Source organism: Pteropus vampyrus, unplaced genomic scaffold (genome assembly GCF_000151845.1).
Source record: "Pteropus vampyrus isolate Shadow unplaced genomic scaffold, Pvam_2.0 Scaffold101, whole genome shotgun sequence".
NCBI classification, from domain to species: domain Eukaryota; kingdom Metazoa; phylum Chordata; class Mammalia; order Chiroptera; family Pteropodidae; genus Pteropus; species Pteropus vampyrus.
The window spans coordinates 6,136,766-6,149,665 of record NW_011888882.1 but is presented as its reverse complement, the minus strand read 5'-3'; the positions used below and the strand labels follow the sequence as shown (position 1 = coordinate 6,149,665).

The following is a 12,900-nucleotide window of genomic DNA, read 5'->3' as shown; positions in this document are numbered from 1 at the left end:
ATTATTCTGTATTGACCCATGATCAATAAAGAATTTCTGTAATGCTTTCAGCCAAATTTGTCCAGAGCGCCAGGATTCAGAGGTCTGTTCCAGAGCAGCCCAAAGGCCTCCAACCTTCTGGGAGGCCCATGTGATGAGGTGGTGTCCTTTGCTTTGCTGAGATCATTTCTGATACTGTGGAAGCAGCTGGAAGTGCTGAAGGAGCACTGGGGTCAGTTTAAGCTGGGAGGCCAGGATATCAATTCTGTCTCTCTCCACAAACAGTTCTTGGAGCTCTACGGGTGAGTGTTGCTGAGGTGGAAATTCATGTGAATGAGTGGAACCTAGGGTTTGCCAAATCCCAGCTCCTTGCTCTGAGGGTGAGATTTGGTCCATGATTCTTAGTATGGTCAGCCCCACTAAGCCCAGAGGAAGCTGGGCAATGTGTCTCGACAAACAGTGCTTTACAGGAAAGGCTGGGTTCTGTTGACTGCAGTGATGGTGCTAGGGTCCAGCAAGCGACACTATACACCATTTACCCAAAGTTCTATACCTGTGAACTTGTGCTTCTAAAGTGTCCCCACAGTGCTGATTCTAAGCTTGTTAGCTCATAGGATCCCAGCAAGCACTGAGTGGGGGAGATGCTGCTTCTGTGAACTCCTCCCCACCCTCTGCCGCATTAGACCCAAGTGCTGAGTCTCTGAGGGCTTTGTGTGTTGCAGCCAGAGGTATAATGGGGTACAGAGGTATAATTAGGTTTATGGGATGATAGGATGTTTTTTGGAGCTTAAAACCCTAGCCGGAATGACTTAACTGGCAGGAAAAATACATCACTATCGCCATATGTCTGTCACCAAACAAGCATTCCCTAGGCAACCACCCACCACCCTGGAACTTACTGAGTGCAACGAGATTCGCTTTGGTGGAGTAATCTGAATTGTCTGTCTCATGAGTTACTATAGTCAGCTCTCCTGGTTACTAGGGAATGAGAAGACTTGTCAATGTTTTGAAAATGAAGACTGAAATTAAATATACCCAATGGGAAAAGGCCTTGGGATTTAATATTGACTAAGGGAATGACAACTGTGGTGAATTTACATGTCGATGTGAGTGTCTGATGAGTTGGGAGGTTTATATGTGATGACAGGAAACAGAACATGAATGAAAATAATTGTTAGAGAATTTGAATTAGGAAAAAAATATGTTTGTTTGTAATTTCTCTCTCCCTTTTTCAATAGAACTGACATTCTCTACCCCAGCATGAAAGCTATAGCTAGGCGGATGGGAAAAGAAGATGAATTTGAAGGACTTATAATAAGTAGTCAGTCTATTCTTCCCCCAAAAGGAGCTTCAGAAATTGAAATAAAAACTCAGCAGGTATGCAGGAGCTATTTTGAATTTGGCTTTGAAAATTTGCTTTATGGAATTAGCATGTAAAACTATAGATATCCTCAAGTGGTGTTTTGTTTAAGAAGTATAAATTGAAGTTTTGTAAATCATTGAACAGGCTCAGAGGGAACTAAGTATTTAAAAGCATGTGGGACTTTGATGAAACAAATAACTACCAATTAATGTCTCAGAACTGGAAGTCCAGATTTTTATATTTTAATTTTTCCAAATTAAGCTGCACCACCACAAAAAAAGACAATGATAGAAAACACAACCACTAGCATCTTAAACATAAAATACACAAGTCTCTCCCCTGCCAATACACATAGCTGTGGAAATTGAATATTTAAAATAGTGATTGTTTTTCTGAGAATAAGACAACACCATTTGTGCACGAGCCCATTGGTATGTGTTAGATGACCTTTGTGAAGAGGTTGTTTTTCCAAGTGTTTGTTCACTTTGGCCCTGGGACACCACCAGCTCCATGTAGCTGTGCTCATTGAAACATGCGAGCAAAGCCTCTAGCTGTTTAGGTGTCAATGCTGAGATGCATGTCCATTAAGCATCAAGGAGAACTTAGCGCCTCGCCCCACCACACACACACACACACACACACACACACACAGAGAGTTCAGTCCCAATCCCATTGCTTTTCTTTCTGAACCCTGGTTCTTCTCTAGTACCTCCAACAGGGAGAAACATGTGCTCTGCAAGCATAATGAATAAAGTAAAGGCTCACAGTTATTGAAACAGTTTTCTCTTGGTTGCATATAGAGTTTTAAATCTCATGAAATCCTCCTTGGTGTCTAAATCAAGTTTCAGATTTGAGGGCTTCTCTTATAATAACGGCTCATGAAATTCCTGGCCACATTTAGAGACCCCAAAACACATGAGGTCACCTCAGACATTGAGCATTTTGCAGTTTAGCGGAACTTGGTAAAAGGGTTATATTTTATTAGTCAGGATGTGTGCCAGGAAGAAAAGATGTTGTTCTCCAAAGAGGTGCATCTTCTCCAGCAGAACCACATGGGAACCCAAGACAGGAGCCTTTCCTTCCTCCCTGGGGAGAGTAGCTGGAGGACAGGGCTAGCCCAAGGCCCGTCTGCAGTTATTTCACTTAGGAGCCTAGAGAGTAAACTGAATGCGGAGACTGACTCTCAAACTGCTTACTCTAGCTTCAGAAGCTTCTGGAAAATCTTGAAATTCATATGATCCAGGAGGTATTAAGAAAAGTTAACAGAGAGATAACACTGGTTTTGTCAGAAAAGTCCAAAGAGCAGCAATGTACTCTACCTACAGGTAAAGTATGTTTATTTTATTACTTCACAAAAATAATATTTACTGGTTTTCTTTCTAATTATAAAAGCAATCCGTGTATCCATATTCATGGTAAAAAAAAAAAAAACAACAATAACAACTCTACCTTGCCTAGAAAATTACACAAAAATTACTTTTTAACACCTTGGCCCAAAGAGAAGAACCATTAATACTTTGATATATTTCCTTCTACTTAAAGGGCTTTTAAATAGAAAACATTTGTTATATGTCAACTGTAATTGAACAGTAAATTTAAATAAATAAGTAAATAAGTAAGTAAATAAGTAAATTAAGTAAGTAAATAAGTAAGTAAGTAAGCAAATAAATAAATAAATAAAACATTTGTTAACTCCAATCTCAACTCTGCTGATTAAGTCATAACTGGAATAAAGTTGAGATGGGGGGAACAAATAAAGCCTTTCTTATTCCATATATATATGTATATATATATGACATATATATATCAAAATCTTATGAATGAATATATTTGGAGTAGAAAGGCAATCAAAATTGTTTCTTTTCATCTGAGGTCTAAAGTCAGGGTCACTTCGTGGGCATGTGACCAGTGCACTCAGATAGGACTCAGAGGTACTTGGGGTTTAATGCTTTGTGGATACCATCTTGAAACTCTTAATTTTAACTTAGAATTTCTGTTTTGTAAATGGAATCCAGTGAGGTGATGTAGCATGCACCAAGGGCTCGGAGCCTTGGCTCACATACAGGCCCACCTCCTGCTGCCTTGCCAGGAGGAGTTCTCAGCTGCCTGCTCCTCTACTCTCTGTCACCCAGGAACCCCCTAAGCTCCCCCTCACTGCCTCCACTGAGCAATTACTACAGCCCTCCACCTCAGTGAGGGCCTGAGCTTGGCGAGGGTCAGGGTTGAGTATATGTACCTGGAAGCATGTAAAGGATCTCAGGCTGGACAGCACCACAGCGTGTTTGATAGGTGACTCAGTGGGGACAAGCCCATTGTCCATCCCTGGGTACTTAAAATATCCCAGGACAAAGGCTGTAATACCTTTGGGGTTGTCAGCCCACAGTGGGTTGGGTGGTAGGCTCATGGGAATTAGAGACACCTGGCTCAACTTCTCTGCCCCTGGCCAGGCACAGGGCCTTTGTCCTGCCCTGGTGGGCCACGTGCACTCACGGGGCCCCTGGGTGCCCATGAGGGTCGCATTTGCCCTGCAAGCATTCCCATGCCTGGGAGTACCACGTTAAAAACAAATAAGAATACCATGACAGGTTGAGAGAGAGACTATGGAAGAAAGGAAAATTCTACCTTTTAGTACCTATAATGGCACTTTTTTCTTGCTTTTTGAACAAAAAGCCCTGCATTTTTATTTTGCACAGGGCACCATAGATTATATAGCAGATTCTGTCTAAACTGTAATGTCAACTTCTAACTCCTACTAATTTCGTAGGAAAATCTACAGCCTTTGCGCTATAGAAGAGTTGTCTGCCTAGCAAAATAAATTAGGTTTTTCTCTTGAGACAAAGTATACAGACATTGTAATGTTTATGAATAACCTAGGTCCTCGCCTAAACCATTGTCATTTTATCAGTGCTTCGAGTAACTGAATTCTGTAAACAGGGCTCTGAGAATAGGCTGTTCAGTGAGAGGGCAAGCCACTCCCCACTGGGAGTCTCTGAATGTCACCAGAGTGCTGAGTGTGGTTGAGCTCCAATTACAGGACATTTAACAAGAGACAAAGTGCCCGTTGTTGATACTGTGTTTGCTGCATCCAGGTGGCTCCCTTCTGTGTCCTTGGAGAAAATCCACAAGCGCACAGCAGGTGCAACCATCTGCGTGTTTCTCGGGGCTGTGGTTCTTATGTGACACCTGGGTTGGGGCCTTGGGGAGGAAGCATCTTTGCCTTGTGGCTGTGCAGTTTGCTGCCTTGTGCAAGGTGCTTGTCAGCTCTTCATGGAAAGAAGTGGAGGTCAGGCGGAGGGGCGGGGGAGAATTATTTGTAGTGGTGGTAAGGTTAATAATACCAAACCTTACTTTGGCTAGAGTATACTGGCCAATGCTACTCTTGTTAAGATTCTGTACTCATAAAGCTTTTAAAATAACTGCCAATAGTGAGGGTGTTTTGCTCTGTTCAGCATGACTTACCTGAAGGCCTGGGTCTCCTCCTGTATTGACTTCCCCCCAGTGTGAGTAACTGAGTCCCCACTGTGCGCCAGGGGCGTTTTTATGTATATTTCTTTAATTTCGTTTTCCTGAGACCTCCATAGGCTGGGTACCTTCAGAGAAGACAATCAAACCACCTCCTGCTCATCTCAGCAGCCAGGTGCAGCCATAGTAGATGGGGCTTCCAAAGAAGGCTACTTCATCACGCAAGACCACCCTCTGTGGTGAAGGTTAGCTTGGGGCTAGGGGTTTCTCCAGAGGGAATTAGGAATGAAGAGACTGAGGCTAGGGGACATCGCAGGCTTTTGTCCTTCCTTCCGGATCTCCTCTCTGCCTGTTGGCTGACGCCGGTGTCCACATTTATACCTGCCAGAAAAGAACCCTCGAAACTTCTCCCCTCTATCTCCTTCCTTCCTCCCTATTTTGCCTTGGGGCTTCATCTTTTACAGCTTCTGAGTGAGTTTTCAGTTTTTCAGTGAGCATCTGAAAAATGTGTCTGGTCTGGTGCTAGTTCTTGGTAGCTGAACTAGTGCCTCCCTGAGAAATTGCAAAAATGGCTCCAGATGTCTTCTTCATCCAGCCTCTGGGTTTGCCTTAGCAAAGAGATGGACTGCACTGATTCAGAAAGACTCTGCCATTCTCCATCATGGATATTTTGGCATCGAAGTAATTTTTAATCGATTTTCTAAATTTCTCTGAGCAGTTATAAGGCCAGAAGTCTCCAAAGTAGAGTACATATATCCTAGAAGTATGGGAAGAAAATATTAGAACTTCTAAATTGACTGAGTCCTTATGTAAGAAGTGACACTCTGCACTGAGGTACCCTAAAGTAACGATGGGGAGGCAATCCACAAGCAAATATTAAGAAATAGTAGAGGGGACACTTCCAACCCTGGTACATGCTTATCTTCAGCCACATTATGAGGTTTAAAAAATAACCTAATTACATTTGATAAGAAGTCAGACAAAAGACTTAAAAGGTCAAAGAAACCATTGGGAATATGGATTGAGACCGTTGGTAGACCTCCCTCACCCTAAGTACATCATGCTCTGCAATATTAGCCAGTAATTGTACTGGAGGTAGTTGCACATAAACATATGTATGTTAAAGGTGAGTGAACAAAAATGTTTCCCTTGAGAGAAACACAATCAAAAGACTTAGGAGAGCATGATCTAGGCCGCTTTCCCCATCGTCGTGCCCTGGAACATGAGTTCCTCAATATATTGACGCAGGAATTCTCCCAACCGCCCTTCACCCGAAGCTTTCCATTCCTTGGTAACATGAGCTGACAAAGTACTCACTATTCACAGTATTTGGTTTGCGGATGTTCGCCTTGTATCATCGATCATTGTTTGCTCCAAACCTGTTTATGTCACTTTCACTTGTCATTGTGTTTGAATAATTTAATTATATATTATGTAAACCAATGAAATAGGAGTACAAAAAGAGATCTGTTCTATAAAAGCTAAGTTGAAATGGATACACTGTGGTACATCCAGTCAATGGAATATTATTCAACTAAAGAAAAAGAAAGGAGCTATCGAGCCATGAAAAAATATCGAGGAAGCTTAAATGCATGTTACTAGAGAAAGAAGCCAACCTGAAAAAGCTCATATTATATGATTCTAACTATATGACATCTGGGAAAAGGCAAAACTATGGAGACATTAAAAAGATCAGTGGTTGCCAGGGGTTTAGAGAGGAGAGAGGAATAAATAGGCAGGGAGCACAGGGGATTTTTAGAGCAGTGAAACTATTCTGTATGGTACTATAATGGCGGACACATGTCATTAAACATTTGTCAAATCCACAATTTCTGAACCATAATGTAAACTATGGACTTTGGATGACAACGATATGTCAGTGGAGGTTTGTCAGTTGTAACAGATGTACCACACTGGAGTCGGATGTTGATACTGAGGGAGGCTGTGTGTTGAGGATGGGGGCGGAGGATATATAGGAACTCTGTACTGTCTGTTCACCTTTTCTATGAACATAAAACTGATCTAAAAAATAATGCATTTGGATTGTTTCATGGTCTTTAAGTTTTCTCTCCATAAAAGGAAAGAAACAAACCAAAAAAAACCAAACACTAGAAATTGTAGACTATGCACATATATTATAGAAGAAAGATAATACAGAACTCCAATGAGTGGGTACATGCAAAGAAAAGGCCTAAACTCCTTGTTAGAAGATTGGCAAATGTCTGCATAGTTGTGTATTTTTAAGTAAATGTTTAAGATAGTGCATGTCATTTTTTAAGCATTCTCTGGTTTAACAGACTTCTTTTGATTAACCAACCAACTCTTAGTCTTAATTGCTTTTGCAGGATTTGAGAGAGAAGGATTTTGTTTGTTTTTGTCAAAATAAGTTTGAAAAATTTGGAGTAGATAATGTTTAAAAGATTTATTTACTCTAGACCTTCTCAGAGCCTTTACTATTCTATTTATCTGAATTATAAATCTCCAGGAGACAGATAGAGTAAGATATGTTCTTTAAATTTATTTGACCACAGAACCTTTTTCTCCCCTTGGGAACATCTATCATCAACTCAAGGAACTAGTGTTCTGGGGAGCAATTTGAGAGACACAGGAGTACAAAAACATACATATGTTTGAAGCAACAAGGTTTTCAACCTCCCCACCCCCACCTCCACCCTTGCCTGGTCAGGGAAAACAACCTCATTCGGCAGTTGTGTGCCTTTAAGTTTCAGTTCTGCCTTGACTTAGGACCCAGGGGCCCCTCAGGCAGGGAGGGCTGGTGGTTGTGCTAGAGAAGTGAAATGCTACCAAACCGAGATGCTCTTCCTAGAAGGAGGAGGCTACTTGCGGGGTGTAAGGGGGAAGGATGTGAAGAGAGTGTCCAGAGAGGGAGAGAGGGGAAGGAGTTTGGCCACCAGGAAGTCAAAGTCCCCCCACCCCACCCACCACCGTCATGGACAATAGACTAGTGGTTACCAGAGGGGAGGGAGGGAGAGGGGAGGAGGGAGGTAGATGGGGTTAAAGGGGTCAAATATGTGGTGACAGAAAGAAACCTAACTATGGGAGGGGAACACACAATGCAATATATATGTGCCTTACTGTTAAATTGTACACCTGAAACTTAGTGGATTTCGTTAACCAATGTCACCAAAAAAGTTAATTAATTAAAAAAAAAAGACATGGGAACAGTGAGGGAAGAACAAAACAGCAATTTAACCCCCAGTGTGCTGTCTCCTTCCCATCTTCATGTTTCTGTCAAAAACAGTTTAATCTTAAAGAAGCCGTGACCACACACACTCACTGAAAATGAGACACATTTGGAGACTGCCAGCTCCGCTTGGCCAGGAATTACTTCTCTTGGATGAATTCTACTTTTGCTGGCTTCCCCTGACTCCTGCCTATAGATTCTTTCTCATGAGAAAGAATCATTTGAGGAAGATTTTTCAGCAATCCTTTAAGATACTTCCCCTTCAGCTGAGCCCAGATTTAAACCCCAAACCAACTCTGTGGGTATTTGGCAGGCAATAGTCCCCAAACAAGAAGTGTGTGGTGGATGTGGCCCCTTACCAGGCTTATCTGTGAGCCAGACACCTGTCACTAAAATACCCAGGAAAAGTATCCAATTTCTAGTCTGAAATATACATGAGCTATGTCTTGTCAAAGCTGAGATTTATAGAAGTCTTAAACATCTTACGAAGTGTGAACTGCTAGGCATATTAACTCTTGGATTTTTCCCTTCACTGTGCTAGGACAGTGGTGATATGTCTATTCACCTTTATTGTCCTACAGGAAAAGGAAAATCAGATATACTTGGTATAATGGAAAGGAGCCAATTGTAGAAGAAGCATGGAATCCCATTTTCAAAAACAGGACACCCTTCTCCCCTCAATAATAAGTGCAATGTCATTGCACTCGAGGCTCCTGCTCTGTCATAGCCATATTTCTGGGAAGACTGTGCTAGATGCTTTCTCTTAAGTGTCCTGAGTCTCCTGTCAGAAAAATAAAGTTATGAGTAGGAAATTTCATCTAAAATTAGAAACAGCTGGGGCAGGGAGTGGCCCTGTGCACACTTTTGCTGATGGCCAGCACCCCTACTAGAGAAAAGGGAGTGCGGTGGGGCTTGGCTCCTACCTCTAATTCCATAGATCTCTCTCTGTTTCACGACACCCCTGGGGCCATGCACAAGGAAGTAGGCCCCAACAGAACTAACATACACATGTGCCTTTGCTCTTCTGTATGCAAGTTAAGGAGTATTGACATATTTCCATTGTTCTAGCATTGTCATTTTATTTTTAAATTTATTTTTTAACAGATATTCTTCCCCTTTGTTTCAAACTTCCCATTTTTTTTAAAATTGGTTATTTGTAGTTTTGTTTGCTTCCCTTTTCTTTTCCCCCTTCTTTTTTAGCCCTTTTTATTTGTTTTTTCTTTTTTCTTTTTGTTGTTTTTTTTTGGTTCCCTTATTTTTTTTTTTCCTTGGTTTTTTCTTTCTTGGGCCCTTCTTGGTTTTTGGGCTACTGTATTTTAGGCACTGTTTTAGGGATGCATCCATACTGTCATGGAGCAAAAATTCTTACCCTTGTGGAGTTTATCACCTGGAAAAGGGTAGACAGACAATAAGCAATAAACATAAGAAATAAGAAAATAATAGAGTAGGGAGGATGGTGCTATGGAGGTTCGAAGAGGGCACATGGTAATTTTAAATAGGGGGTCAAGATAGACTTCAAGAGAGTGACATTTTGAGCAAAGTTCGAAGAGGGCAAAGGAGTCAGGTATCTGAGTATCTGGAGGAAAAGTGTTCCAGACAGAAGAACAGCCCATACAAAAGCCCTAAGCAGATATCCTATTTATGAAACAGCAAAGACCCAAGTGTGGCTGGAATGAAAAGAATGAAGGAGAGTAGTAGGAGATGAAGTCAGAGAAGAAGCACGAAAGGAGGACAGATCACACAGGACCTCGCAAGGACGCTAGTGTTTACTCTGAACATAATGGGGAGCCTGTCCCAGATTTTGAGTGACATGATCTGACTTATTTTGAGAGAACCTCTCTGGCTACTGGGTTGAGAATGGACAGTGAAGGGCAGGAGACGGGAGGGGCTGGTTTGGAGGCTATTGCGATAATCCAAGCAAGAGGAAATGGTGGCTCCGACAAGCATGGAAGCAGTAGGAGTAGTAAGTGGTCAGATTCTGGGGAAATTTTTAAAGTCGTCACTAATGGATTGGGTATTGGGTGTAGAAGAAAGAGAAGACTCCATGATAACTCCAAGACTTTTGACCTAAGCAGTTGGGAATATAGAATCGCCATCAGTTTAGATGGCAAGTAGGGAGGGAAGATCAGGAATTTAATTATGCACAAGTGAAGTTTGAAATGCCTTTTAGACACCCAAGGAGAGATGCCAGGTGGCTGTGGGATCCACATTTGAGGGTTGTTATTTAGCCATGAGACTAGATGAGATAACTAAAGGAGTGAGTGTAGATAGAAAAAAGGAGGTGGACCGAGGGTCGAGTCCTAGGACACTCTAATGCTAAGAGCGGAGGGTGTGGAGGGGAAAAGGAGAACCAGAAAAAGGGGTCTGGAAGGAACAGTGAGGTAGAGGAAAACTAGAGCAGAGTGGTGTCCCAATGTCTAGTGTTGAAAGTTTCTCAAGCAGAAGGAACTGATAAATTGTGTAAAATGTTGCTGGTCAAGGAAAACCACTGGGTGAGCCGTACTGAGGGCACATGGTGCCATATGTGTCACGTTGGTGTTTATGACGAAATCAGTTTCAAGGAAGTGGTGGAGGTGCAGGCCGAGTCAGTGGGTTTAAGTAGGATTTTGAGAGAAGTCACAAATAGTAAAGGTGGACATCTCTTTCTGAGGGTCTTGCTAAAAGAGGAGCAAAAAAATGAAACAATAGCTGACAGAGGAAGTGGGGTCAAGAGGATTTTTATGAGGTGGAAAAAATAATGTGTGGTACTTTGAATGATTCAGGAAAGTGGAGAGAAGTAATAGTATTGGAGCATTCTGAATTTTTAGAGCAATAACCTTGAATAGATTTGAGGGATAGCCTCCCCCTTACTATATTTATTGTATTTTTCTTATAAAAGATAACATTTTCTATCCACTGTTCTGCACACTGAATTTTTCATTTAACAATCTCTGGTTCGCTTCATATCAGTACATGGAAATGTCCTCTCTTTTTTAAAGCTGCATAATTATTCCACTGGAATGAAATACCGCAGTTTATGTGTTTTTTTCAAGCTTTTGCTATCCTAAACAATGCTACTCTGAATAACTGTGTATATGCCTCGCCTCATATGTGTCAGCCCTGTTGCTGCTTCAATACAGGAGCTAAAGTTTATAGTCTATCAGCTTTCCACATTTCTAATCTCTGACTTTTTCTTCTCTTTTGGATTTCCTCCCCTTTTTTTATTAACTCTATATTCAAATTAATTTTGCCTGTAACAGCAGGAATGTACTTAAACAGATACATGTAATAGCTCGTCACTTATTTCTGATGGTTGCGTTAGGCCAAAATAATTGTTCAGATACATATAGGAACTTTATGAAAATAGATGTCAAGTAGGATCAATAATAAAATTTGACTCAGGATTTTCAGTTATGGTAACAGAATATTGTTCACTGCCTTTAGACATGCTTTTCCAAATCTTTTCATTAGAAATCTTGTTAGGCATCTTTTTTATTCCCATGTTCTGGAGGATCTCGTGTCCTCAACCATCTCTCCTCTCCCCGACCTCACCTACTAGTTTTTGTGTATTTGAAAATAATAGTTTAAGCTCTGTCCAGTGCTGTCTCGGAAAGTTGCCATTCCATAGCTATTCATGGTGGTTCCGTGTTTCACGATACTAGTGTTGGTGTGTTTCTCCCTCTAGACCTTTGGAAACACCGAGTCATGAAAGAAAACTTTTCAGTTATCAGACCACAAATAGTTGAAAATTTTATACAGAGATTAATGGAGAATTACCAGGACGGTGGACTAGAGGTATGTATTTAAAAAATTAGTCATTCTGGAGTGTGTGTGTGTGTGTGTGTGTGTGTGTGTGTGTGTGTGTGTGTGTGTGTGTGTGTGTGTGTGATAAACCCAAACAAAAAAAGACTTTCTCCTAGTACAACTTCTAATGCTCCCCTCCCTTACTCCCATTGAATGAAGATTTGAATAAATACTGAAGATGAACTCAAAGTAGTAATCATTTGTTACCACTTTAATTTTCGAAAAAGACTGATTTCTTATAAAGATGAGAGAAAAATTAGAATATGCATGTTGTCTCATTTCAGATTTGGCCGATTTTTTTAAGTAGTCTTGGAGTTTGTTAATGAATGAGTTCTTTTTAGCAACATTTCCTATTGTTGATTTTTTTAGTATAGAATATTTAATAGAGAGCAACCAAAATAGCCTATAATACCACTACCTAGAAAACATTTTTCAAATATAATAGGGAAAAAAAAAACTTAACAGCTCAGAACCATAACATTTTCACACTTTCTCCACTTCACCATCCCCAGCTCCTCTCCACAAAGAGAACCAGCATCAACAGCTTTTTCTGTGTATACATATGTGAATCCATAACAACTCTATGTAATACATATTTAATACAACACGCATACACACAGTTCTTGGAGTTTTGAACTGTTTACTCTTGACAAGAAGTGCCTTTCTAAATCAGAAGTATCCACTGAAAAGGCAGGAGTGTATGTGGATATTTGGCCATGACAGAGCTTTTAGGGTTGTTGACAAATTGAGCATAAGTGCATTAGGTAGATATGAACCCAGCTTACTTTGAAATGCAACCATTTTTTAAAAACGTGACTTAGAAAAATGTGCTCAATTAAAAAATTGTTTAAATAACAATGTTTTCTCCAAATTTATGTTTTTCTAAGCTCTTCGAATATTCTCCATAATTTTATAATCATATCAGTTCTTAATTATAGGTGGGGAATTCACAAGCTTGGTGGGGGATACATTTTTCCTCAGAACTTGATGATTTACACGTATTTGCTTTAAGCTTTCAATTATCCCCGAATGTGGTACTGTGTATTCTGATAAGTTGTTGGTATGAAATGGTTCCTTTTGGGTCCTTGCAGCTCAGAGGTTCTTATCC

The 12,900-nt window shown here is 40.8% G+C and overlaps 1 protein-coding gene across 1 annotated transcript in view; it reads left to right on the top strand.

The window, feature by feature from the left end:
- LOC105295265 (coiled-coil domain-containing protein 162-like) overlaps positions 1-12,900 on the top strand; it is a 79,961-nt gene that overhangs the window by 46,077 nt on the left and 20,984 nt on the right. Inside the window, exons 15-16 of the mRNA XM_023533393.1 lie at positions 2,544-2,667; positions 11,674-11,783. Of these exons, the coding sequence (XP_023389161.1) occupies positions 2,544-2,667; positions 11,674-11,783 (234 nt within the window). The remainder of the gene's footprint in view (positions 1-2,543; positions 2,668-11,673; positions 11,784-12,900) is intronic.